At 43.4% G+C, this 27,968-nt stretch overlaps 1 protein-coding gene across 4 annotated transcripts in view; it reads left to right on the top strand.

Moving 5' to 3' along the window:
- The window catches only part of CUX2 (cut like homeobox 2), a 366,464-nt gene that overhangs the window by 204,735 nt on the left and 133,761 nt on the right, over nucleotides 1-27,968 (top strand). For 3 of the 4 annotated variants that reach the window (XM_072600459.1, XM_072600461.1, XM_072600462.1), the window contains 2 exons: nucleotides 9,794-9,904; nucleotides 16,714-16,761. In XM_072600459.1, the coding sequence (XP_072456560.1) occupies nucleotides 9,794-9,904; nucleotides 16,714-16,761 (159 nt within the window). The remainder of the gene's footprint in view (nucleotides 1-9,793; nucleotides 9,905-16,713; nucleotides 16,762-27,968) is intronic. The other variant, XM_072600460.1, reaches the window with a different exon arrangement.

Below are 27,968 nucleotides of genomic sequence, written 5' to 3'. Positions count from 1 at the left end.
GAAAGAGAGAGAGAGAAAGAGAGAGAGAGACAGACAGACAGACAGACAGACAGATAGATGATGGATACATACATAGAGACAGACAGATAGATAGATAGATAGATGATTGATAGATACATACATAGATAAACAGGTAGATAGACAGGTAGGTCGATGATAGATAGATAGATAGATGATAGATACATACATAGAGACAGATAGATAGATAGATGATTGATAGATACATACATAGATAAACAGGTAGACAGACAGGTAGGTCGATGATAGATAGATGATAGACACGTACATAGAGACAGACAGACAGATAGATAGATAGATAGATAGATGATTGATAGATACATACATAGATAAACAGGTAGATAGACAGACAGGTAGGTTGATGATAGATAGATAGATAGTTGATTGATAGATACATACATAGATAGATAGGTAGATAGACAGACAGGTAGGTCAATGATAGATAGATACATACATACATAGATAAAAACAGACAGACAGATAGACAGATGATTGATAGACGGATGGATAGAGGGATAGATGGATGGATGAATAGAGGGATAGATAGATAGCTAAATAAAAGATAAACAGGCAGATAGAAAGACAGGTAGGTAAATGATAGATAGATAGATAGATAGATAGATAGATAGATAGATAGATAGATAGATGGATAGATGATAGATACATATGTAGCTACAGACAGACAGTTAGACAGACAGATAGATATAGATAGATGATTGATAGATGGATGGATGGATGAATGGATGGATAGATAGATGAATAGAGGGATAGACAGACAGACAGATAGATAGATAAAAGACAGACAGAAAGACGGGTAGGTAGATGGTAGATAGATAGATAGATAGATAGATAGAAGCACAGAGGGATGGATAGATGGAAGGATAGATAGAGGCATAAATAGCTATATGTGATAGATAAGTATATAGGATAGAAACATAGATATGATAGACAAATGGATAAATAGACACAGAATATAAATGCATGGATAGATAGATGATTGATAGATGGATGGATAGATAGATGGATGAATAGAGAGATAGGTAGGTAGACAGATAGATAGATAGATAGATGAATAGATGAATGGATAGGAAAGAGGGATAGGTAGATGGAAGGATAGATAAGATAGCTATATGTGATAGGATAGATACATAGATGATAGACAAATGGATAAATAGACACAATATAAATGGATAGATAGACAGAGAGGATACTAACACAAGGAAGAAAGACGGCCCCTGCCCTCATGAACCTTATATCCCAATAAGGGAAGATAATGCATAAAGGAGAGCTAAAAAGGAGAGGCGAGTGTCAGGGAAGTGAGAGAAACATTGAGTGCAGCGGGTTATGAAGAGGTAATGTGGGCCTAAAATAGGATTCTAGTTGTGTGCTAGAAGGTACTTTTATTACAACTATTTGACATATGGGAAAACTAAAGCAAGTGGAGGTGAGGTTAAAATGAAGCAGAATAATCATGAAAGCTGGCATTTCTCTGGGCACTTTACATGTGTTATCTCCTTTGATCCTCACAAAACCCTGTGAAGTAGATGTTATTTTTACCACACACACACACACACACACACACACACACCCATTATACAGATGAGAAAACTGAAGATAAGACAGATTAAGTGACTTACCCAGAGTCACACAACTAGGAAGTGTCTTAGGCAGGATTCAAACTCAAGACTTCCTCAGTCCAAGGTGAGCAGTCTACCAGTACACCACCTGTCCGAAGGGCAGAGGAGAATTCTCATATATTTTTTAAAGTGTGCTATTATGAATGCAATTTTCTTATTCAGTGACAGCTAGGTGGCGCCATAGTGCGTAGAGCACGAGCCCTTGAGTCAGGAGTACCTGAGTTCAAATTCTGACCTCGGACACTTACTAGCTGTATGATCCTGGGCACTTAACCCCAATTACCAACCCCCCCCCCCCCCCCCCCCCGCAAAAAGCAGTTCTATGTTTCCAAATCTATCTTATTTCAAAATCATCTCAACAACAACCTTTACTTAGTCTCCCACTGCATAAAGAACACTACTCCTGGTGCTGAGGAAGAGAAAAATTTAGAATAAGAGGACAGTCCCTAGCCTACAGCTAGAGTCGTCTTTCGGGGCCCCTTTTCACGGCTTCACAACCTATTGCAATATGTTTCCCTCACTTCCTTGACATCTCCTCAAAGCCTCCCCATCGCCCCGTTGGCCCCCCCCTCCCTTTTATGGAACCCATAAACGGCCAAAAGTAAGAAGGGGCCAGGACAGGGAAGGTCTGAAGAGTAAGCTATTATTTATGTGGATCTTTCCTTATTAATGCCCCTCAGTTTTGCATATATTTTCTATTTCCTTCTCCACATGCACTCTGTTCCTACCAGTAGATTCTAATCCCCCTGAGGGCAAGACTTGTTTTTGTCTCCAGACACCGTTAACATAAATGGTAACATAACATAATACCGTTAACATAAAAGTGTTAACATAAATGGTTTTCCTTTCTTTCACTCATTCAAAGAGTAGAAACTTCTTGGGACCATTTTGATTTTGTATCACAGGACCTGGCACAGTGCCTGGCACATAGTAGGGGCTTACTATTTGTTGAATTGCACTAAACTGAATTGGCATAATCTGGGGGTTAACTGATTCCTCCTTGTCCAAGGAATTCTCTCCACTCCACAGCACAGAGCCTTCCAGCCTTGCTCTAGCAAAGATGACTGTTTATTTCCATGGCGATCTTTGGCCCAAATCTTAGTAGAGTCTGTCTTCTGTTCCGAGCTCATTAAAATTATTTCTTCTTTAGCTGCAGATGGAATGTTTATTATTACCATTATTTGAGTTGGTCTGTGCTGGGCTCCGGGCTGTCTGTCTGCTCCTGATGGCCTGTTAATCAGATGAGTCTAAGCCCAAGGCCTGGCACAGAGACTTCGGGTTGGGTTCAGCATCTCTCCTGCTTCGCTCTGATTGGGGGAGGGATGAGGGTTGGGGGAGGGGGTGGTTAGAGAAAGGCCCAACACTCAGCTTCCATGTTAACTGTGAGAAGCCCTCAAGTCCCTGGAGTGGATTTCCTTTAGGTTGGCCATGCATGATGGCAAAAACCAGAAATAGGAGACATGGCTTTCAGGACCAGCTCTTTCATGAACCAGCCCTTTTACCCTGTCTAAGCTTCATTTTCCTCATCCGTAAAATAGGAGAAAGCATAATTTTTCAATCATTTTTTATTAATAAACATTAATTTTCTCTCCTCCTTATCCCTTCATTGAAAAAGAAAAGAAAAGGGAAATCCTTATAGCAAATATACATTGTCAAGCAAATCCAGTTCCTCCATTGGCCTTGTCCAAATATGTATATCTCACTCTGAGTATTTAGTCCATCACCCCTGAGCCAGGAGGTGGGTAGCATGGTTGGTCATCTGTCCCGTGCATTTATGGTTGTTCATTCCACTGGTTGGCATTTGGTTAAATGGAATTGAGAGTCCAAGCTCTTCATGGTACAGAAGAGAGAGCTGAGACCCAGAAAAACTAAGTAAATTGCCCAAGATCTCTCAGGTTGTAATAACAAAAATAAATTTGTTCATAATAACATTTACAATGATGATGATGATGATGACTGACATATATAGGGAATGTCTTGGAGTTAGGAACAGCTAGCACGGTTAGTAATTACTTGGATACTTACTAGCTATATGACTCTAGGCAAGTCGTTCAACCCCTGTGAGCCTCAGAATTCCAAGTGCTTAGCCCAGTGCCTAGCACATAGTAGGTGCTTAATAAATAATCTATCAGTTGATTGATTAATCAAGTTTAGTTGAACTCTGGGTTCAAGCTCTGACTTTAATACTAGTTGTTAGGTCACTTTGGATAATTTACTCAACATCACAGTGCCCTGAAAGACTCAAGAGTTGTTGATCTACATTGACAGAGGAAGTTTCCATACAATTCCAAAGGAATTGTTCATATCAAAGAAATCACAGATCCGGACCCCTCAAAAAAAAATTTGGGGGCAAAGTACATCCTATAATGCAGCTTGATCATTTAATTTTTAAAATATTTTATAATTTAATAATTCTATATAACCACACTTGATTGTGAGATGGGTGCTGTTTACATCCTGCCATGTTATAGCAGTGTGACCTTGGGTAATTTACCTAACTTCTGTCAGCTTGTGATTTCTCTCCTGTAAAAGAAGGGGATTAGGCCAGGTGATCTTTCTGTCCCGTCTAGCTCTCCAGCCATGAATCTATGAATATTTATAAGCTGTATGACCTCAGGCAAGCTCGTTTGCTTTACTGGACTTCCAGTTCTTCTTCTGTAGAATAAGTAGGACTAGTAAATCTATGGGGTCCCTTTTCCAACTCTAAATCTATGATCAATAAGATCTTGTGACTCTGCTTTCCCTATTTTAAAGTTTCAGACTCCAAAAAAATGTTTATTTAGCACTTAGCATGTGCCAAGCACTGGGCTAAGGCCTGACTGAGGCTCATAAGAGTTTAATGGTTTGCCTAGGATAATATACTTCTTAAGTATCCATGGTGGGATTTGAACTCAGGTCTTCTTGACTCCAGATCCAAGAATTTTTTCCTACATGAGCTGAGCTAAGAACCCAGATTGTAGGATATTTAATTTAGACAGAGAACAAAGACTGGGACTCCAATGTCCCACTGCTTGCCCCATCTCCTGCCAGGGTTTGCAGTGGGTTCAAATGAGATAATGTATGTATATTCCACCTGTGAACATAAACCCTTATCAATATTAGACAGAGGTATTCTCAGTATGATATGCCATCCTCCTAGGAGTTGGTTGAGTGGGCTTTACTTCTGCCTTATGAACTTGAGTTTCCCAGAAGCCACTGCCCATTCCACTGGATGACACCGACCCTCTCAGTACTGAGAGGACCTGCTAATAACTCTGCCACTCATGTTTCAATGAGTGCATTATCCTGCTGCCCACTGAACCCAGAATTGTCTGCACTAATAGAACAGGGAGTGATTTAGGGGACAATCAAAGCCAGAGGGTGTACCATGGAGAGCGCCCTGGACCTAGAGGCAGAGGACCCTGGCTGAGTCTGCCCCTGCAACTTTTTACATGTGTGACCTTGGGCACATCACTAACCCCATTGGACTTGAGTTTCCTCCTTTGAAAAGAAATTACACTAGATAATTTCTCAGCTTTCCTCAGAGCTCTGACTTTCTAAATCCAAAGGTCCCTTCTCATTCTGGCATCCTCTTTCCCAAGATCTCTCCCCCATCCTTGATGTTCCCTCTTCTAAGACCCCTACCATCTTTGACCCTCCCTGTTCTAAGATTCCTCCCAGCTCTGACATCTATGACCCTAAATAACAAATAAGACAGTTTACTTTGGAGATATGTTTTGTGATTTATAAAAAAGAATTCACTTCCCAGTTTTATTCTGCTTTGACTGATAATAAACGGCTATTCATTCTGGGAACACACCAGAGAGCAAGATGGCCATGAAGTATGCTTGGTGATGGGAAAGCCTGAAACTTAAGGATTAGTTTGAAAATATACATGTATAATATACATATCATAACTCTTAGTGTGCAGACTGTGGACTTGTTTCATCCCCCACTTCTCCAACTAGACTATAAGGTCCTTGAGGGCAGGGTCTGTGTCTTGTTCCACTATTAAACCCTCACTTGCTAAAGGTTTGTTGAAGGGACATTGACAAGCAGAGCATCACCAGAGAATAACCACAATGGTGAGGGGACTCAAAACCATGTTCTAAGCATAGACTATGAAGGAATGTTTAGAGGAGAAAATGTTGGGAGGATATGACAGCAGGCTTTTGTCACCTAAAATGTGTAGGAGTCTGATTTATGCTATTGGTGCCAAACTCAGGATGAAGGCCAAGCTGTAGAAGGTTTGTGGAGGGGTACCTGAGTACATAAGTAAAAATTTACCTAAGTAAAAAAACTTAAAAATTTGTATGTAAGTTAAAAAAATGTCCTATTAGGGCTACCCTATTGAATGGGAGAGGGCACTTAGGTGGTACAATGGAGAGAAGCCTAGAGTCATGAAAGCCTGAGTTCGAATCCAACCTCAGAGACATAATAGCTGTGTGACCCTAAACAAGTCACTTCACCCTGTTTGCCTCAGTTTCCTCATCTGTAAAACAATCTGGAGAAGGAAATGGCAAACCACTCCAATAGCTTTGCCAAGAAAACCCCCAATGAGGTCAATGAAGAGTCAGATAGGAGTGAAATGACTAAAAAACACTGAATGAGAAACTTTAGGAGGCTTTGAGTGGGGAGGAGTAATGAGTTTTCCATCCCTGGAGGTCTTCGAGGTGAAAGATTATTTGTTGGAAGTATTAAGATAAAATTTAGAATTCTGGGAAAAGATGGAATAAGGTGACCTATGAGATCTTTTCCAACTTGGAAACGCAGTAGAAGAATCTGTGATTTTTATGAATGTTGAATCGAATGCTCTGTCGTGCTTTATCTCACGTGAAATATTCAACCCCGTACCCTGGTGGAGATGCAAAGATAAACATGATCCTCGCCTTCAAGGGGGTTGTGGTCTACTAAACTGCTGCTCACCTCCTCAGCTCATTCATCTTCCTAGCAACTAACCTTTTGTAGATTTCAGTAACAGACAAAAGGTCTTCTCACCAGGCAGAATGGGTCTTATGGTGACATCAGGACTGACATATGGGATGATTCTAATTTTGTGAACGCAGTTCTAAGACAGAATCTCGTGATTCAAGAAAGGGCCCTCAGCCCCCTCTAGGCCTCCCACCATTCTCCTGGTTCACACTTTCCCCTCCAGAAAGGTGGAGGTGAGATGTCTAAGCAGGAGAATCTCTCTCCAAATAGGTTCATTCCAACATGAGTTTTTCTCCCAAGCACTTTCCATGACTTGGACTCTTTCTTGCCTTCTCTGGGGAGGGTGCAGATTAGGGAGGTGGGCTGTCGTCTTGCCCTGTGTTAGTTGGTACAAGGTTTATGATATTGGTGTGAATGATTGTTAACTAGATTTACAGATGCTCAGACACACCATGAGTCCATTACCGTGCATTTCCCTTTTTAGACAAAAAAGGATTTTTAGTGAGTTAATAGGACTTTTATTTCATTATCTAATGGTAAAAGTGTTTTGTTACATACACTAGATAAATGTGTAGAGGCAGTAACAAATATGGTCTCGTAGCTGGCTGCTCCTCTTTACTGGGCATATGGTAGATTAAAGAGTTCACCCTCGAAATACACTCCTGCATGCGCATGTGTTTTTAATAAATCTGATTGCAGATATTTATTGCATCACCGGATTTGGAAAATTATGAGACTTGATTGCTGCAAATATAATCGGGTGATACATACGGAATTGCAGCTCAAGTTATTGTCCGGGGCAGGAGGGTAGAGAAGGGAAACCGTCCTTCCAGTTCCTGCAAGCAGGCAAGCGACCACATAAACAGATCATATCCTGAATTATGCAAATGAAAGCGATGACAGCTCCTAGTGAATTGTCCTCCCCTCCTGAAATTGCCACCATTAGAAATGAGGAAAGGGAAGGGCTCATCCAGGATCCTTGCACAACCCAGAGCCTTTCTGCCCTGAGTGGAAGACGGAAGGATTTTTCCCTTTCTTTTCGGCTCATTTTCTTTTGTTGTTGATGGTGATGGCTGAAACCCTCCACAATCTGGCTCCCACCTACTTTTCTGAGATAATTGAACAATACTTCCCATCTTGAACTTTCTATTCTGGTCTAGCTGGCCAGCTTGCTGTTTCCCTTATATGACATTCTATTACCCATCTTCTCTCTTTTGCAGGAGTGGTCTGTCATGCTTAGAATGTGGGGAATCTGCTCTAGATTCTGGGGATGCAACGAAAAGTCATTTCAAGAGGGAGAAGTCTCTAATAAAGGAAAGGGAGAGTCAATATGAAATCCAAGAACTACTGGTTTTTTTCAAAGCAAAGCCTCTTGAACCAGGTCTATCCTGACCTCTCACCCGTGCTCCCAGCTAGAAGCCCTCTCTCTCTGGAAATGACTTTGGAGCTAATCTGTACTGACCCATGGATGTGCCTCTTCGAAAGCATGTAAGGCCTCCATGAAGTCAGGGACACTGTCATCTTTACTTTGTTTCTTTGGTAGTACCCAGCACCATCCCTGACACGCAGTAGGTGCTTAATAAATGCTTGTTGATAATTTTTTAATAAGCATTTCTTGAGCTCCTAATGTGTTTCAGGCTCTGTGCTAGACTCAGAGAAAGACAGCTCCTGCTATCAGAGGGCTCATACCCTAACACAGAATAAAATATGTAAGCAACTATGTACAAGATATATACAGGATAATCGGGGGGTAATCTCCCATTAACTGAGAGATGTTGTATCCTCCCTAGCAGAATATAGAATAAAGCAGCTAGGTGACACAGTGGATAATATCATCTGGGACAGGTAGGTGGTACAATGACTAAAGGACCAGACTTGGAGTCAGGAGGACCTAAGTTCAAATCCAGCCTCAGACATTTACTAGTGAGCTTTGTGATCCTGGGCAAGTCATTCAACCTTGCTTGCCTCAGTTTCCTCATCTGTTGAATGAGTTGGAGAAGGAAATGGTAAACTACTCCAATATCTCTGCCAAGAAAACCCCAAATGGGGTCAAGAAAGAGTCAGACATAATTGAAACGACTAACTGACATTATATTGGAAACTTTAGAAGGCTTTGAGAGGAGGTGGGTTTCACAAAGAGTAGGACACTATTAAACCAACTCCTCAACAAGAATGTAGAATGGAAGGGGAGGTCATAGGAGAAGAGCCAGAAAGGACCTTAGAAGTGATATGGTCTAATATTCTCATTTTACAGATAAGGAAACTGAGGCTCAGAAGAGTCAAGCAACTTGCTTTAGGTCACACAGATATTAAATAGTAGAATCTGGATTTTAATTTCATTTCTTTGAATTCACAAACAGAAGTCATTCTGTTGCACCTCAGTCTCATGCCTTGCTCAAACTCCTTGAAGTCATGGAGGGTTTTGTTTTCATCTCCCTTGTCCCTACCACCCAGCCCAGGGCCCAACACACAGTAGGCACCGAATAAATGCAGGTTCAATTGAATTGACTTGAATCCTATGAAAGCCAGGCTCCACGCCTCCACCCCACTCCTAGGCATGCGAAGCCCCTTCAAATCCACTCCATCTGCACCCGAGGGCCCTCACATGAAATATTCCTTGCACTTGAAGTGAACTGGAAATAATTTACCGCAAGAGGACCGAAAGGTCAGTTTACTCCACATCGGCACCTTCATTTTTCCAAAATCCGCCGAAATTAAAAAGCTATAGATATCTTATAGAGCTTATTTATGAACACTTAAGTGTAAGTAACTCATGGTTGGAACGGTTCCCTGCCCGTGATATATGAAAGCTGTCAGCGCCACATTCTTAGACTATAATCTGCCCATACAATATGCTATTTTGACATGGCCTGGTGATGTTTTCCACAGTTACTGACAAGCGTATGCCAGCGTTCCTTTGGAAAAATTAAGAAATGGGCTGGGGGGTGCAGGGGAAGGATGGGGGACTCCACCCAGTTTTATGACTATCGATCAACCCAGCTCCCAATGATCTAAAAAAAAAATCCCAGATTTTTGGTCAGATCTATGGTTTCTTAAATTATTCCCAGCCACCAGGAGTCAATACAGTGTCTTTTCTCAGCTTTTTAAGTTAAGAAAAACTTGTTCAGCATATGTATGATGATGAAGGGGGTGGGGGGGTGAAGGACAGAGGGGAAGAAAAAACCCACCCTCTTTTTTTTCCCTCTTTCTCCCTCTTATTGTTCTAGAAGGAGCTTAATTCTGTTGCCTCTGAGCTGGCGTCGCGGCAGGAGGAGAGCCAGAATTCTCATAAACATTTAATTGAACTCCGTCGGGAATTTAAGAAAAATGTACCTGAGGTAGAGTATATTTGCGGCTCCGGAATTAACGCGGTGGGAAGGCAGATTTCTCTCCCTTCAAACTCGATTTTTGAAAACTGGCAACATAAGTGACTAACAAGGAAAGAAGCTAATTAACCACAAAGAAAAATTAGCGCCCCCCTAACCCTCGAGTTCTCTTGGCATTGTGGTGCCCAGCAGTTCCATATTATGGAAAAATGGAAAGGATTTCTATTAAAGTCATTGTTTCAGAAGGCTTTAGAAAACAGTCATTTCTGTCCTCTCTTTCTACCCCCTGCACATTCAAAACTGAGATCTTGTTATTTTCCACACCGAGTCTCGATGGACTGTTTATCCAAAGATCATCCTTTCCATTTGAGCCCATTGAGGCTGTCAAGGCATGGTGACCTTCCCTTCTTCCTCCCCCTCTTCCCCTTCCCCCACCTTCCCCTCCCCCATCCTCTCCCCTGTTCTTTTTGCCGTTTTCTTCAGTTTCCACATCCTCTCCCCACTCCCACTTTAGTTAATTTTCCTTCCCTTCTCACCTACCACCACCCGGAAAGCTTTGTTCCCCATGAGTCTGTGTCTGCCTCCTTGGGAGAAGGTGCTGATGCTGGAACACTAAGGGATCCCCAGGGGAAGGAGACAAGATTTTACAGGCTTCCATTCTCTTCTAGGGAGAAATTGAGATAGCTTTGTCCTTTGGCAACAGGTCCCAATGTTGCTTCTTGGAAAATTCCAAAAATTTCCAGAGGAAGGAAGGAAGGAAGGAAGGAGTCACATTTAGGAGTCAATTAGGAGGCTTAGTAGAAAGAACGTTGGATTTGAAGTCAAGAGTTCTTGAATTCAAACACCAGATCTTGCACGCATTACTTCCCCTCTCTGGGCCTCAGTTTCCCCATCTGTAAAAATGAGAGTGGGGCCAGATAGCCTCCAAGGCCCTTTCCAGCTCTCCATCTGAGATTTCATGAGGCATCTTCCTTTGACACCAGCCACCCTATTGAACTGACAGATACTTCCCTACAAAGTTGCCCAGACGTTACAGTTGTCCCAAAGTGGGTCATGGGATCCTAGCACTTGAAAGGACCTAGCTTGGAAGGGACCTCTTAGACACCATGTTGTTCTAGTCCAAGACCCTCATTCTCAAAAGATTAATATCCATGGACACTGGATAGCTTATCATATATTCCCAATGCATAGATACAAAGGACTTCCAAGGCTATCTCATCTACTTCTCCTCATTCTACAAATAAGGAAACTGAGGCCCAGGGAATTTAGATGATTTGTCTTAGGATCAGAGACCTAGAGATATAAGAGACCCCAGACCACATTGTGCAAATAAGAAAACTGAGGCCCAGAAGGTAGAGTAACTTGAATAGGATGCCTTGGGAGACAGTAGCTTCTCCATCACTGGAGGTCCTCAAGCAGAGGCACCACCTTCTGCATGAAACTTTTCCTTCCCTCCCTCCAAAAAAAAACCTTATCTTGTATATTTATTTATAGTTATTCACTTTTTGTTAATGCTGAAAATTTTTACAGATGCCCTTGCTGTCTCACCTGTTAGAATATAAGCTCTATCCAAGGAGGGATTATTCTGGTCTCTATATTTGACTCCTCAGGCCCTGGCACAATGCCTGGCATAGAGTGGGTACTTAAATACTAGATGGGTTGGGTGACTGGATAACCCCCTTGTCAGGGATCTGGTGCAGAGGAGATTCTGCTTTAGGTCTGGGCTGGGCTGGATAACCTCTGAGGTCCATCCCTTTCAATGTCAAAATTCCTTGATAGAATGCATGGTATCAGGCATACTCACTTTAGCACAGGACTAGGTAGATTTGGAAGCCCTGTCCACTTCCAAGATTAAATGATTCTGTGATGCTTGACTATAGCAGTGAAGGGTGAAGAAAAATGAATTCCAAGGCAGAGGACCCAGGCTCAAAAATCCCACTTCTGACACCTTATGTCTGTCTGATCTTGGGCACATCACTTCCTCAATCTGAGACTTAGTAAAACGAGTGTAAAACGAGGGAGTTGGACCAGGTAACCTCTAAGTCAATGATCAGCTGTTTCCAAATTGATTAAAATTTCAGTTCCTTGCCTCCTTACATAACCTTAAGTGGGTTCTTTTTCCTTGGTGATGACACCCTAGGGAGGTTTCAGGGCCATACTCATCCAGAGGGCATTCTTCCATGTATCAAGCAATCCAGTGCTGAGGCTTATGACCCCACCACCTTCACATATCCTATCGTGCTACTTAGTCTCACTGAACCCCATTTGAATTTGGAGTTCATGAGCAGGATCTGTGGAGGATCTGAAAGCTGGGGCTCCAGATGGTATCTAGAGCCAAAATAAACCCTCATCAGGATGGTCCTGATTCTTTAAGTTGGGCTCGGGCTGCTGGACCTCCCAAATCCAGGCTCCCTGACTTGGGATTTGGTGTTGAGCTAAATCTCTGCCACTAGCAGAGGGATAAGATTAGATGGGAGGGAGTGGCTGGCACCATTGGGCATAATCTCCACTGACCTCTGACATCCCATCCACCTCTTAGGTTCCTGGCTAGGATTTGGGCAGCAAATCTGGAGGAAAGGATTTAATTCAATTCAGTATGCCTTTCAAAGATCTGAGTAGCAAAGGAAAGGTCTTCCTACCAGGCAGAATGGTCTTACTGTAACATGAGGGATGGCATATGGCATGATTCTCATTTTATGATTCTGATTCTGAGACAGATCTCATGATTCAAGAATGGACCCTCAGCCTCCTCAAGGCCTCCCACACCCACCCCTAAGTCTCTTTCTCTCTCTGCCAAAGGTGTAGTTTCATTGATAACATGGAACTCCCAGTGAAAACGCTCCCTCTACCAATGCAGATCAAAACCTGCAGAGAGTTACCTGGGGGCACTAAAGATTTTAATGGTTTGCCCAAGGTCACACATGTGAATTTAGGTCTTTCTGACTCCAGGGCTGGTGTATCATTCCACTATGTCTTTCTCTTCCTACCCTCTCAATCCACAATTGATCAATAGGCATTTATTAAGTTTCTGCTGTATACCAAATCATTCTAGGTGCCAAGCATGCAAAGACAATAACAAAACCTCCCTACCTCAAGATGCTTACATTTTAACAGATGAAGTGAAACAGATGTAAAATGTATAATGAATGGTAATATTAATATTATGCGTCAGGCACTGCACTAAGTTCTAGGCTGAGTTTAGTCATGTCCAACTCTTTGTAACCCCATTTGGATTTGGGGGGGATTTTTTCAGGCAAAAATATTGGAGTGCTTAGCCATTTCCTTCTTCAGCCCATTTTGCAGATGAGGAGACTGAGGCAAACAGGGTGAAATGACTTGATCAGGGTCACACAGTCTGAGGCCAGATTTGAACTCAGGAAGATAAGTGTTCCTGATTCCAGGCCTGGCACTCTATACACTGTACCACCTACTGTCCATAAGTTCTAGATATGTAGAGATAAATGGAAAATCATTCCTGCCCTCCAAGAGTACTATTCTCCTGGGAGAGTCTATTCATGAACCTTTTGGGTCATTCTGGGTTGTTGACTTGACTCATAGAGACTGCCATCTTTATTGCTTTGTAACTTAACAAGGCTACAGGCTTTGGGACCTCTGCACAAGATACCATGTCAAGAAATATCAAATTAGACAGTTTGGGACATATCTGAGAGACTCAAATGTAACTTATAGTCAACGGTCCCTATTCTTCATGAAGTATTTAGGTTGAGTAGATGGAAGGCCAGGTTGGGAATAGATCCAGGGCACTAAAGAGAGGATGGTGGGAACTCAGAGGCCATCTACTCTAAGCCTCCCTCATTTTACAGAAGAGGAACCTGAGGTCTGGAGAAGGGAAGGGAACAGGTCCGAAATCACACAGGATGGAAGAAGAGCTGGGATTTGAACCCAGCACTTTCCTCTGTCTCAAGCATTATTTAGACTATACCATGCATCTACCTCAGTGACGCAGGCCCTCTTTGAGTGCTCCGTGGCTCTCACTCTACCTTCCCAGTTCAGTGAGTCCATCTTTTGGGGGGAGGAGAAGGGGAAAGGGAACACATATTGACATACCTACTATGTGCCAGGCAACGTGCTAAGCCCTTTACAAATATTATCTCATTTGATCCTTAAAATAACTCTGGGAGGTAAGTGCTGTTATCATCCCCATCTGACAGATGAGGAAACTGAAACAAACAGAAGTTTAATGACTTGCCCAGGGTCATACAGCTAGTGTCTAAGGTCAGATTTGAATATAGGTAGCTCAATGGTATATCCGCCAAACCATCTAGCTGCCTGTGGGGAGGTTTTAGAGAGCTGGAGGTAGGATTCAGTTCTCTCCCTGGATTGATTTGCCCAAAGACCATAATAAATGCTATGAACCTCACCCTTCAGTATGTCCAGCCCTTGGAAGCTGTCACAGTGATTCCTCACATTTCTAAGCTCACATTCTTATTGTATTTAAAAGTCTGCAAAACACTTTACCTACATTGATACGCATGATCCTCACTGAGGGGGAAAATGAGGCTCAGAGAGAGTTAGTAACTTACCTAGGTCACACAGCAAGTAAATGTCAGAGGCAGGATTCAGACCCCATTGTTCTGTCTCTACCTTGGGAACGTTGCTTCTGAGCATCCGCTCTCTTGGCCTGGACCCTGAAACACTCCCTGGAGGTCTCTGAAGGCCTTTCCTCTTCCTTTCCTGGCTTCTCCTTCCCCCACAAGGCAGCAAAGGTTTTTGTCAATTAGTCTCCCCCTGGGAGCAGTACAGGTGAAAAATCCAGGCCGGGTTTTAAGCCTCCAATTCAACTTACATAATTTTAATACTGCATAATTATGTAATTATGCAGTTAGGAATAAGTTTCCATTCCTATTATAGTGTGCCTCTGAAATTCTCTCTTTTGGAACTGGTTCCTCTGGTAGGAAAGAGAGAGTCATGTTAGGGCCCTATTTAGGAGGGGGAAAAAACCCTTGACTGGTGCCAACTCACCTCCTACTTGTAACTTTGAGCAGTTCCCTGTGGGTGACAATGAACAGGACACTGGGCCCCTTCTGGGAAGGGAGCCCCCTTTCCCCTGCTGGTGTTGGAGAAGAAGATGGGCCTGGGAAGGAGGAGGAAGGCTGGAGAGAGGGGCAGGGGCAGGGGCAGAGACAGAACGGACAAGAGAAGGAAAGCCCGTGCCCAGAGGGGCAGACGTGTTTGGTGCCAACGCGGCAGGCCTTCCTCCCAGAGTCCACAGGGAGTCCTGGGAGTAGCGCCAAGGTCACATAAGTGACACCAGGCAGAGATGGGATCTGAACGCAGGTACTCTAACTCCTGTCTGAAGTCATGACAGATTGGAAGTTCATTGAGGGCAGGGACTGTTTTTTGCCTCTTTTTGTATCTCCAACGCTTAGCACGGTCCCTGGCACATAGTAGGCACTTGATAAATGCCCCTCAGTTTCTTCATCTTTAAAATGGAGATAATGATCCCAGCACTACCTGGCTCTCCTCCTCACTAGCTCCTCAGTCTAGTCCACACCTCTCTTTGGGTGTTTGTTTCTTCATTTGTAAATCAAAGGGATTCATCTCTATGATACCATCCAGCTTCCAATGACGTCAGCAGTTGTATAGGAATTGTATTATATTCTTTCTTTCAGTTATCAAACATCCCTTTTTTCTTCTTCTCACCTCTCTGCACCTATGAGGGAGCAATATAGGAAGGGAGAGAGGAAGGGAAGGATGGAGGGAAAGAGAAAGCTGAAGGAAGGAGTGAGGGAAGGAAGGGAGGGAGGAAGAAAGGAAAGAAGGAAGGAGAGAGGGAGGAAGGAAAGAGAGAGGGAAGAAGGAAAGAAGGAAGGAAGGAAAGAGAGAGAAAGGAAGGGAAGGAAGGTATAGAGGAAGGAAGGGAGGGAGGAAGAAAAAAACGAGCTTAATAAATGTTTGTTCCCTTTTCGCCCCCCCCCCCTTTCTTTAGGCCAGGAGCTGTTTTGCCTGGCACATAGTAGGTGCTTAATAAATGCCCATTCTCCCTTCCCTTTCCCAAGGGCAGGGGCTCTTCTTGCCATTCTTTGTCTCCTCAGCATTTAGCACACAGTCTGGCACATAATAGTCACTTAAGAAATGCTTATTGATTGACTGACTGATGCACTATATTAAGGATCATAGGACTACAGACTCAAAGATGGAAGTGATTTGGAAGACAGACCTGGAGAGAGTGGTTGATGTGCCCAAAATCACCCAGTAGCAGGGCTGAGACCCAAGTTCTCTCCCTCCAAATCCAGGGTTTCTTGCACTGTGACATGATGATGTAATGAGTAGAGGTAGGAAATGGAGCATTTTGTTTTGGGAAACTCATGGCTCCCCAGATCAGAAAGAGACTGGAAGAAGAAAAGAAATCGTATCAGATGAACTTGAGAGTCCCTGACAGAAACAGTAGCTAGCATTTCCACAGCGCTTTATAGTTTTCAAGGCCTTTTAGAAATTTATGCCATTTGATCCTCATAACAGCCCTGGGAGGTAGACACCATTATTATCCCCATTTTACAAATAAAGAAACTGAGGCCACAAATGACTTGCCCAGGGTCACACAGCTAGTAAGTGTCTGAACTCAGGTCTTCATGACTCCAAGTTCAACATTTATCCATGGAAACACCCAGCAGTACCAATTTCAAGACCTTGACCTAGGGCCTCACAATGCCTTGGCCAGAGGGGTGGGCCGTCCCTGCAGCCAAAAGGGGAAGCCTGGCCTCTTGCTGTAAGTCTGGGACTTGACTTTAAGCAAGTGTATGCCCTTAGGGGGTCTCCTTCCCTCCTCTTTTGGTGACCTCTTGGATCTCTTTTTTCAGGAAATCAGGGAGATGGTCGCTCCAGTCTTAAAGAGTTTCCAAGCAGAGGTAAGAGCAGACATGCAGTGTGTCTTCAGTTTAATCATCCAATGTATCTCTCACCATCCTTAAAGTAGAAGCTCAGCAGCTGGGAACACACACACACATATACACTCTCCCTCCCTTCCTCTCCCCCCCCCACACATACACACATACACACACATACACACACACACACACACACAAACACACACACACTCTGCACCTGTGTCCCTCTCACCAGTAATGATACCTGAGCTGATCCTGGAAAGGAGCTAAGAGTTCCAAGAGGCAGAAGTGAGGAGGGAGGGCTTTGGAAAGCAGGGGGAAAAGACTATGCAAAGGCATGGAGATGGGAGATGGAGCATTGTGTATGGGAATAGCACAGACCAGTTTGGCTCAACTGTAGAGTATGTAAAGGGGAGTAATCAGTGTACTTCATCATATGTCAGCACACACACACAGAACTTCACTGTGTTACTACCAAATTGTTTCTTTGTACCTCTGGATATGTTACATCTGTACTGTTTCCTCCACCTGCACCCCCACCTCCAGTTCATTGTAACTTCTCAGAGCAAGGACTGTTTGCATTTTTATCATTGTATCCCAGCACCCAGCACAGTGCCTGGTACCTAGTAGGTACCTAATAGTACTTAGCAGGTATCTCCTAGGTGCCTAATAAGTGCTTGTTGGTTAATTGATTATTGGTGCTCTCTCCCTCCACAAGTTACGTTGCAATGATTTAGCTATTTCAGTGTTATACATCCCCCCTTCCTTCCCTACCCCAGAGCAAGGAGTTTCTTTTTTTCTTTGCATCCCAGTGCCTAGGCAAGTGCCTGACACCTCGTTGTTTGTTGTTTAATCATGTTCAGTCTTGTCCAACTCTTTCTAACCTCATTTGGGGTTTTCTTGGCAGAGATACTGGAGTATCTTTGCCATTTCCTTCTCCAGCTCATTTTACAGATGAGGAAACTGAGACAAACAGGGTGAAGTGACTTGCCCAGGGTCACATAGCTAGGAAGTATATGAGATCACATTTAAACTTGGGCCTTCTTGACTTTAGGCCCAGCACTCTATCCATCTACCACTTAGCTGCCTATACCTGACATCAAGTAGGTGCTTAATAGATGCTTGAGGGAGTTCAATTTGAATTAGGCTGGACTTAGGCTGTGTTAATAAAGGGTCCTTTGTCCTATACAGACCAAAATCTATCCTTGAATATTGACAAGTATTCTGCTTTCCCCCAGGTCTTACCTCTGCTTTAAAGTGAATTCTCCCAGATCTGCCACTAACCATCAGTAAGGACCTTCCTAGGCTTAGAGTTGAAAAGATGTAGATTCCAGTCTTGGACCTGTGTGACCTTGGATAAGTCCCTTCTTGTCTCCAAGTCTCAGTTTTCTCCTCTGTGAAATGGGAGAGTTGGCCTGGGTGACCCCCAAGATGCTCGCAGCTCCAGCATTCAGCAATTCCCTAAGACCCCCTGGCCAGTAAGTATAAACACTTTACCAGCTCTCCCTACTAGGCTTCCCTCCCTCCCCTAGGGCCACCCAGAGCAAAATTGATATAGTATAAATGCCTTCCTACCAATTTGCCAACTAGTCCTTGGCTCTCTGCCAAGCTGATCTAACAAAAAAAAAAAAAGCTTGCTTGCCTTTGGCCATCCTCGAACCTCACAACAGGAGCTGAGTCTCCCCTAACTCATTATTCCCTTGACTGGACCTTGTAGCCAAGACCCAGAAGAAATGAGTCTATCTAACTTAGGAATGTAGGATAGAAAACCTTCTCATTCCAACTGGGTGGGGAGGCAGAGGGAGAGGGGGAGAAGCCGAGAAATCGTACTTCTGAATGCTTTTAAAATGATCAATCTTCTGGGGGCTGCTTTCTGTGTTCTTCTAATGTGCTTAGGCAGAAACCCCCAGAGGAATGGGGCACCGAGAGCTCACGGCGGGCAGCCTCAGCGACGGCAGCCCATTGGCATCTGTCATCCGCCGCCCGCGCTCCATTCCTTTAAATCTGTCTCCTTGGAACTACGTAACCACATAAGAAAATATTAAAGTAAACAGTAACTGAATTTACACAAATGCAGCTTATTTCCATATTTTTCATCACTTCGTTTTATTACTCAGTTTACTGATGTGCTCATTTATTTATAGGGCAATCCAGTATTGATTCATCCCGTTGCGCGGGTGCCTAAGCACATAAAAGAGACTGATAATGATAGGAGTGGGTTTTCATGCCTTTGTGTTTCAAAAAAAAAAGGCATGTTCTCCCCCTACCACTACCCCCCTCCCTCCCCCTCCCTCAGCATCCTTTGTGAGTGAATGCACACGGGCTCAGGAAGCCAGCTTTTCCCTTGGTACTGAGCCGTCTCCGAGGTTACAGAGACAGCCCTCCTGGTGAAAAAGAAAGCTCTGCTTTTCTGACGCCCTGGCGCCAATGCTTGCTAGGGTGGGGAGGGGGCAAACCAGGCTATGGTCCTGCTCTGTAAAGGGGCATGATATAGGAGGCTTTCATGGAGGCTGTAGATGATGTATCAGAAGTATTGGCCACCCCTACCCTTCTTCCTTCCCCTTGCTTTCCTTACTAACGTAGACATCCACCACCTCATGTAATTTTGCAGTAGGTCCATTTCTAATTAAACCTGTATTTTTATATCTGGGAGACCATGGGTCATACTGGTAAGAACCTTGGATTTGGAGTCAGGAGACTTGAGTTAGCTTTGAGACCTCAGGCAAGTAATTTCATCTCATGTGAATTTAAGCATAGAAGGGACTTGAAGGGTGATTTTTTTTGTCCACCTATCCCCCCCACCTTCATTTTATAATTGGGGAAAATGAGGCCCAAAGAGGAAAGTGGCTTTCTCAAGGTCATGAAAGTGCTATGTGGCCATGATGGGATTTGAACTCAGAATTCTGACTTTGGTCCAGAGCTGTTCTCCCTTTGGGACTTCCCATATCTCCTAGGACCTTCTCACCCTGGAATATTTCCCACCCCAACTTCCATTTGTGACCGTCCTTCATTCTTCCCCCAACTGACTTTTGTCCTGCCATTGGACTTGGGTGACTTGAGAAGAGGAAGGCTGACGACTTTGTATAGCGCTGCCTCACTTAAATCCAACTCACGCAAGTCAAGACATCATACCATGATGTCATTGGTCCTCTTTCAAAATGAAGAGCAACAGCTGTAATTAAGACCCTCCGGCCTTGACCACCAAGGCCCCCTACACAGGCACCGCCTGCCTCTTTCTCTTCCCCACTACCCCCAGCAGTCTTTTAGGTATAGTTTTCTTCCATTAGAACATACACTTCCTAAGGGCAGGGAATGTCTTTCCTTTAGCTTGTATTTGTATCCCCAGCACTTAGCACAGTGTCTAGCCCACAGGAGGTGCCTAATAAATGTTTCTTACCTGCCTCTTACCACTACACCTCGTTGTGGCTCAGTTTCCTCATCTGTAAAAAGACTAGCTCTCTCTATCCCTGAGCTGTGAGGAAAGTGCTTTGTAAAGCTTTTGTAATTTTTTGTCATTTTAATACAACAAATACTTATTAGATACTTTCAGAGATATTGGGTGTATGTGAGAGAGAGAAAGAGAGAGAGACTGATAATCACATTCCCAAACTGAAGGAAAAGGGAGAAAAAATGATGGTTACTCATAGATCTAGAAGTGAAAGAGCCCTCAAAGACCATCTCTCCAGTTCCTTCATTTTACAGATCAGGAAACTGAGGTCCAGGTGAGGTGACCTGCCCTGGGACACACAAAGCTGGGATTTGAACCCAGATCCCGTGATTCGAGATTCGAGGTTATTTCCACTGTCCTTTGCTGCCTATGTGTTTTGCAAACTTTGTAGCCTATGGGCATGCCAGCTATAATAATATTATCATAACGTTGTTGGATTTGTTGTTAGAGGATCTGAGTTGGAATGGCATTAAGAGAGGTCAGCTACCTCCCTGAATGTTTCTAGATCTTAGTTTCCTTATTGTTCAGTGGGTTGTGGTGAAAGACTTCCAGCTCTTGATGCTATGACTCTGTTAATGTACTCTTTTACTGGGGAGATGTGGAGAAACTAAATGCAAGGGAAGATGGGAGCTTAACTTGAGTACAAGCCGTGTTAGGAGGTAAGCAGGGTTCAGAAGAGGTGAGCCCTTAGAATCACCTCATGTCGTTGTTGTGCCATCATTCACACCCCTAAATGACCAGATTCCATTGCTCATTTAGATTCTTGTGTGTGTGTGTGAGAGAGAGAGAGAGAGGCAGAGACAAAGAGAAAAACAGAGGAAGGGAGGGAGAGAGAGAAGGAGGAGGAAGAGAAAGAGAAGGAGAAGGAAGAAGAATAAGGAAAAGGAGGAGAAGGGGAGGGAAAGGAGAAGAAGAAAGAAAGAAAGGAAAGAGGGAGAAGGAAGAGGAGAGAGACAGAGAAAGGGAGGGACAGAGACAGAGAGAAGGAAGAAGGGGAGGAGAGAGGAAGAGGAGAGAGAGAAAAGAGAGGGAAAAGGAGGAGAGAAAGAGAGAGAGAGGAAGGGAGGGAGGGACATAGGGGGAGAGAGAGAGGAAGGAGGAGGACAGAAACAGAAGGAAGAGGAGGAGAGGAGAAGAAAGAGGAGAAGGAGAAATAGAGACAGAAAGGGAGGGAGAGGAGAGAGAGAGAGAGAGAGAGAGAGAGAGAGAGAGAGAGAGAGAGAGAGAGAGAGAGAAAGAGAGAGAGAGATTTCCCCTAGGGTAATGCCTGGGTTTGGGTTTCCTCAGTTAGTTGCTACTTTGGGGCTTACTCTCCAGTCAAAGGATTTTCTGGTCCCTACAAGGAATGGGGATGGTTCGTTCAGCAGGGCAGGTGGCTGAGGTCATGAGCTTGGGCATTTCTGGAGAAATCCCAAACCCTGAACTCAAAACATGGAGTCTAAGGAAATCCCCACCCCCTCCAGACATTCTCCTTTGTGGTTCTATTTGTTGCCATGTCAGCCTCCACAGAGTCCCTCTTACGAGTTCGGGACTGTTTAAGAGAACTTCATTAATTTTCTTAAGAGAGCTTTTCATCTCACCTTTAATACGAGAAAAAGACTGCATTTGTCTATGATTTTATTCATGAAACCTCCGCTTTTCCCTTGATCTATTGACTAAGCGATCATACCACGCTTGCTCCCTCCCACTCTTTAGGGAATAAATATTTCCCAAGGAAGGTGTTCATTTTAAAGGGTGGGAAGGTGGGAGGAAATCTTTCCTTGCCCAGGACCAACTCTGTCCGCTCAGCAACAGAGAAGTGAAGTCTGGTTTTCATTTTAATTTTTGTTAATGAGAACCCATCCATTATCCCACCCGCTGCAAACCCACCAGGCTCACAGGGGTTGCATTGAAGATTTCCCTGCACTAATTACCACGCAGGAAACATTTCCCTTGGCGACTGCACTCCCAAGTCATGTAAGTCATATAAAGTAGCCCATAAAACGCCAGGGTTGGAGGCAGCCTCCTTTGCTCATGCATTCCTTTCCCACCCAAGGCTTCATGCTGAAATAGAGAACATTTTTTAAGTTCATTTCTTATTTTGTCTGAACCAACTCCACAGTGCTCTAAGCCCATGTATCCTTTTTATCTTTTCATATTTTTGTATACAAGGAAAGGGTGGAGAGGAAGTAAATTGGCCTTGCCGGGAGTGGAGAGAGCTCTCCCTCCCACCACGATCCAATCAAGGAGAGTCTGATTTCCCTGGCAAACGGGAAACAAAGGCTGCCCGCCAAGGTAGCTTAATGGAGACAGCTTGAAATGGACAAAGTTTGAATATCCATGCACACGGAGAAAAGAGCAAGACTCAAACCCGGCTAATTACAAAAGTTGCTTTATGAAAGATAATTCAAAGCAATAATTTACCAAACATAATCAAGTGGCACAGATGGGGCTTTTGATGAATAGTTTGCAACATGCAATTAGCGGTTCTCGCAGTTACATATCATTAACCCTCCGAGCACAAAAATTATTTTCTCATTATTAGTTGAAAAGGTAAAATTAAGCTGACTAGACAGTAAAGGAACAAACTACAATTAATTACCTTCATTTATTACAGTCATTATTTTAAACTTAGTTTTTACTCAGATAGAGAGATGAAAACATCTAAATTAAAAGTTTGGTTATGGCAAACCAGAGGTGAAACTTTGGAAGTTCTTGGTTTCCGCTTAACTTCTCCCCCCAGGTGGCTGATGGGAAGGTGGGGGACACTAGAATTGGGCATTTTGTTAATTTGTTTAATCTCTTGAGTCAACTGGAAGCAGGGTCCTTTATCGCCAGCATGACATGGCCATGTCAGGATCTCTGGTGACCTTTCTGAAGTATAGCAGCTGAGGGACACAGGGGACCTGAGGTCTCTTGGAGGCATCTGATCCCAGGTAATTAATGGCTTAGTTCCAGTGGGTCAGAAATTCTTTCTTCTCCCTGGCTCAGAGAGATACTAGGCTAATGATCGGAGATAGGTAGGAAATCACTCTAGCTAGGAAGAGGGGGATACAATGAATTTCCATTGGGGGAGCATTTATTTCACACCTACTGTTTTCAAGATAGCGTAATATAGTAGATCAGGTTTGGTACTTGGCATCAAGAAGGTCTGTGTTCAAACATGTCCTCTACTGCTTAATGGGCAGCTAAGTGGCTCAGTGGATAGAGTGACTCTAGAGGATAGACTTCTCTTCCTGAGTTCAGACACCTACTAGCTGTGTGACCCTGGGTAAGTCACTTAACCATGTTTACCTCAGTTTCTTCATCTATAAAATGAGCTGGAGAGGGAAATGCAAACCACTCCAGTATGTTTGCCAAGAGAACCCCAAAAGAGGTCATGAAGAGTCAGACACCACAGAGAAATGACTGAAAAACAAAAACTTGTTAGCTGAATGACCTCTGTGTATAATAGGTCATTTCACAGGACTCCACTTCACTAAGATGTGCTGCATTCTGCATTGGTGGAGGGAGTCTCCAGTGCTGACAAAAAACGAAGGTGCTTCACAGAACTTGGGAAACAGGACAAGGACCATGTTTTTGACTTATTTTGTATCTCTAGTGCTTAGCACAGTCCCTGGAACTTTGGAAGAGTTTAATACTCATTTGCTGACTGACTGGCATTTTCATTTAAGTGACTCTTCTATACCAACCACTCTACTGGGTACTGGGGATATGCAAAGATGAAATTCAAACAGTCTGTGCCCTCAAGGAGCTAACTTTCCTGGGATGTGAGAGGATTACAGATGTCGAGCTGGAAGGGGCCTCAGATATCATCTAGTTCATTCCCCGCCCCCATCCCCTTTTTACAGATGAAGAAACTGAGGTTCAGAGTAGTTAGATTTTTTGGTTTGTTTGAGACTGGATCTCTCTTTCTGTCCCAAACTGACAACAGTCACTCACGGGCCAATCCCACTGCTGATCAGCGCAGGAGTTTTGACCTGCCCTGTTTGAACTGGTTCACATTTCCTTAGACAGCCTGGTGGCTCTAACCCTCTTGAGAGCTCACTATATTGGTGCCGAACTGCAGACACCCAGTTGGCTTTAGCTTTGTTGTAGCTCAGAACTCCTGAGCTCAATAATCCACCAACCTCAGCCTGTTCAAGTAGCAAGATTCCAGGAGTGTGCCACAAGGCCCAGCCACTCAGATAGCAGAGCTGGGATTCTCTGATTCTGAAACATCCCTCATTGACATAAAGCAGGTGTACCCCAGGAAAGGAAAGAACATAGGATCACAGATTTATCAATCAATCGACCAGTATTTATTAAGTGATAGAGATAAAAAGAAAGGCAATAAACAAGAACCTTAAGAAGCTTAAGGAGTCGGCATATAAAGGGGAGCTGAGAGTACATAGGGAAGGAAGAAGATGTTGGTCTCTGCAGGAAGGGAGGGGAGCAGCATGGTGAGTAGATTGGGATGCTAAAGAGGCCTGGGACCTGGACCCTGGCAAGATAGGTAGAAGCAAGTCTAGCAGAGCAACAAGATGCAGAGGAAAAGTCCCAAGTATCTGTGAGCTTGGAGAAGGTCAAAGAGTGGGGCTGCGGTAAGAAGATGCCAGGAATGGTATATAATTTTAAGTTAACATGATTATTAACGTTTACCTTATTCTATGTGTATCCTAATTTGCGTTTTGTTTATTTATGGTTTATTTTACAAATTATATTTGAATATGTATAAAACCTTTTCTAGCTTTACGTTTTATAATTATGATAATAATATAAGTAATTACAATATCTCCTACAAGGATCACTTGCAATTGGCTAATCTAACATTCCCCTGCTCTGGGACCTGTCCTTGGCTGAACCAAGCCAAATAGGGACCTTAAGTTTGACTGTGAATCTCATGCACTTACAGGTGGGGGAAGAATTGGACAGGCTCCTTCAGGCAATGACACACGTGTCCACTTTCTGGGATATGGACAGCCAACCAAACCAAAGAAATGATGATAGAGAGAAGTGGGAGCTAATGGTCAGCCAGCTAGCAGTAGCCTTCTCTTGCTGGAAATGATTGCCCTCTGAAAGAATAATTAGTTGTCAGTTGTTAATAAATAGCATTGTGGGACATGGTTCTAGAGATGGGCAGAGGTGAATAATGAAGTCAGGAGTCCTTTTTTTGTCCCCTGCTCACTATGGGACCTTGGACAAGGCATTAAACTCAGTTTTCTAACATGTTAAAATTAAATAGGACCTGAATTATTTTTTGTGGTTAAAAAAAAATATGGATATCTTTTACGTATCTGTATCACCTTCATTTCCAAACTTATCCCTCTCTTCTGTGTGTAGGGAAGTGGGAGGGGAGCACTAAAGGGGATAGCTCCACAAAATTAACCAATACATCAAATGAGTATGACAGTATGGGTAATATTTCATGCTCGTGTTCCCGCACCTCTGCAAAGAGGGGAGGGAAGAACATGTCCTCCATTCTCCTTTGGAACCAGGCTTGATCATTATAATTATATCATATTCAATGTCTTTTGTTGTGGTTGACCGCATTTACCTTGTTATGGTTTTTCTGGTCCTGCATCAGTCCATACAAGTCTTCCAATGCTTCTCGCTGTTCCTCTTGTGATGGCACATAATATTCTGTGATATTCATGACCATTCCCCAAACAATGGGCATCTACTTGGTTTCCAATTCTTTGCCACCACAAAAAAGTACTACTAGAAATATTTTGGTGTACATGATCCCTTTCTCTTTATCTTTATAGCTTGTTAGGGTATATGCCTAACAGTGGGATCTCTGACTAAAAGTGTATAAGACCATTTTAGTCTCCTTCTTACGTAATTTCCAAGTGTCTTCCAGAATAGTTGGACCAGTTTGTAACGCTGTGGACCGTGTCATTCTGCCAAGAATGTCTGTCCTGCAATGAGCCATCCAACAATAACTATTTCTATCTTTTGTCATCTTAGCCAGTTCGCAGTGTGGGGGATAAGGACTCAGAATTGTCTGCTTTGCATTTCTCTCATTTGGAGGGATTTGGAGCATTCTTTTATATAGTTGATAAGTTTGCAGTTATTCTTTTATCACATCCTTTCATCATTTATGCTATTGGAAAATGACTCTTGGTCTCATATATTTCTGTTTTTTCCATATATATCTTGGCCATTGGGGCATGAATGATTAGTAAGGGCCTCCCAGCTCTGATATTATAATAATATAATATCACAGACTGCAATGGTGTCAAACTTGAATAAAAAACCTCTAAACCATACATAAGGATTCTTGGGGCCACATGATGACTTAGAAAACTACATATTAACATTATCTATGTTTTATTGTACTTTATTTTAAAAACTATTTCCCAGTTACATTTAAATCTGGTTCGGGGCCACTGGGGAGTGATGTGGGCCGCATGTTTGACCCCTCTGATGCAGTGCAAATTCTGATGTGCTTTCAATGCCTGGGCTGAGTGGGTTGTATTTTTGCCTAGTGACAGTAGGAAGCCACTCAATACTTTTGAGCAGAGATGGTTTGGGTAGTTAGTTGCACACTGAATGGAATGAAGAAGGGAGAGGCTGGAGAGTCAACCTGCCAGTGTGAATGAAGGTAGGATAATTGCTTGAGAGCAGCCCATTCCACTTTGGGACAGCTTTCGTTTGCTAAAAATGGATTCTTTCTCCCTAGTTCCTGGTCCTGTCCCCGGAGTCAGGCAGAACAAAGCTAATCTCTCTTTCAAGTAACAGCCCTTCAGGTACCTAAAAACAGCTTTCATCTCCTCCCTAAATCTTCTCTTCTCCAGGATAAATATCCCCAGTCCCCTCAACAAGTCCTTATATGCTATGAGCTCAAGGATCATAGATTTCAAGCTGGAAAGGCCCCTCTAGACCCATCCAACCCAGCTCTGGAGACTGTGGTCTTCTGAGACCCAAAAGCCCTCTTATAGATTACAGCCATAGCTCTCTCCTCTGTGGCATCACATCGCTCTGCCCAAGGCCAAGTCTTTTGGCTGGACACTGGCTCATGGGAGACAGCTGCCTTCCAGTTAAGCTGAAATTGTTTAAAAGCCACATCACCCGACTCCTGCCAGAGAAAATAAAAATACAAAATAGGTCAAGCCTATAATGGGCCCTTACAAAATATGACAAGACCTCTAGAAATAATTCATGTTAAAGTAAAGAAGGAAGGAAAGAAGCACTTATTAAAATCATCCACTATGTGCCACTCACTGGGCTAAACACTTTACAAATATTAAATTCTTTGGTCCTCACAACATCCATGGGAAGTTATTACAGTTGGGGAAGCTGAGACAGGTAGAAGTGAAGTGACTTGCCCAGGGTCATGCATCTTGTTAGCCCCTGAAGTTGGAGAGAGCACTGGGCCAGCTCAGGAAGTCCTGCATTCAAATCCAACTTCAGATACTAACTAGATGTGTAATCCTGGCCAAGTCATTTAACCACTGTTTGCCACATTTTCCTCAGCTACAAAATAGAAATAAACATAGCATCTGCCTCCCAAGGTTGTTGTGGGGACCACATGAGAGATTTGTGTTTGTTTCTTTCAGTGAGGGTAAGCCTACTGTCTCTCAAGTCAGCCCATTCCAACTGGGGACAACACTTATCATTAGGAAAGTTTTCCTGTCATCAAGCCTCAGTTATCCTCTTTGTAATTTCTACCCATTGATCCTGGATTTTGACTCTGTCATCAGTTGTTTGACTCAGCACAGGTATTCTAACTCACCTTTGTATCTTAACTGATAAATCTTAGGGATTTGTGCAAGATGATTAGAGAATGAGACTTTCTTAGGGGCTCTGGAGCCAGGGT

This window comes from Notamacropus eugenii, chromosome 4 (genome assembly GCF_028372415.1).
Source record: "Notamacropus eugenii isolate mMacEug1 chromosome 4, mMacEug1.pri_v2, whole genome shotgun sequence".
Lineage (NCBI taxonomy): Eukaryota > Metazoa > Chordata > Mammalia > Diprotodontia > Macropodidae > Notamacropus > Notamacropus eugenii.
Note: the sequence above shows the minus strand (reverse complement) of the source record. Positions and strands in the feature narration are given on the sequence as shown.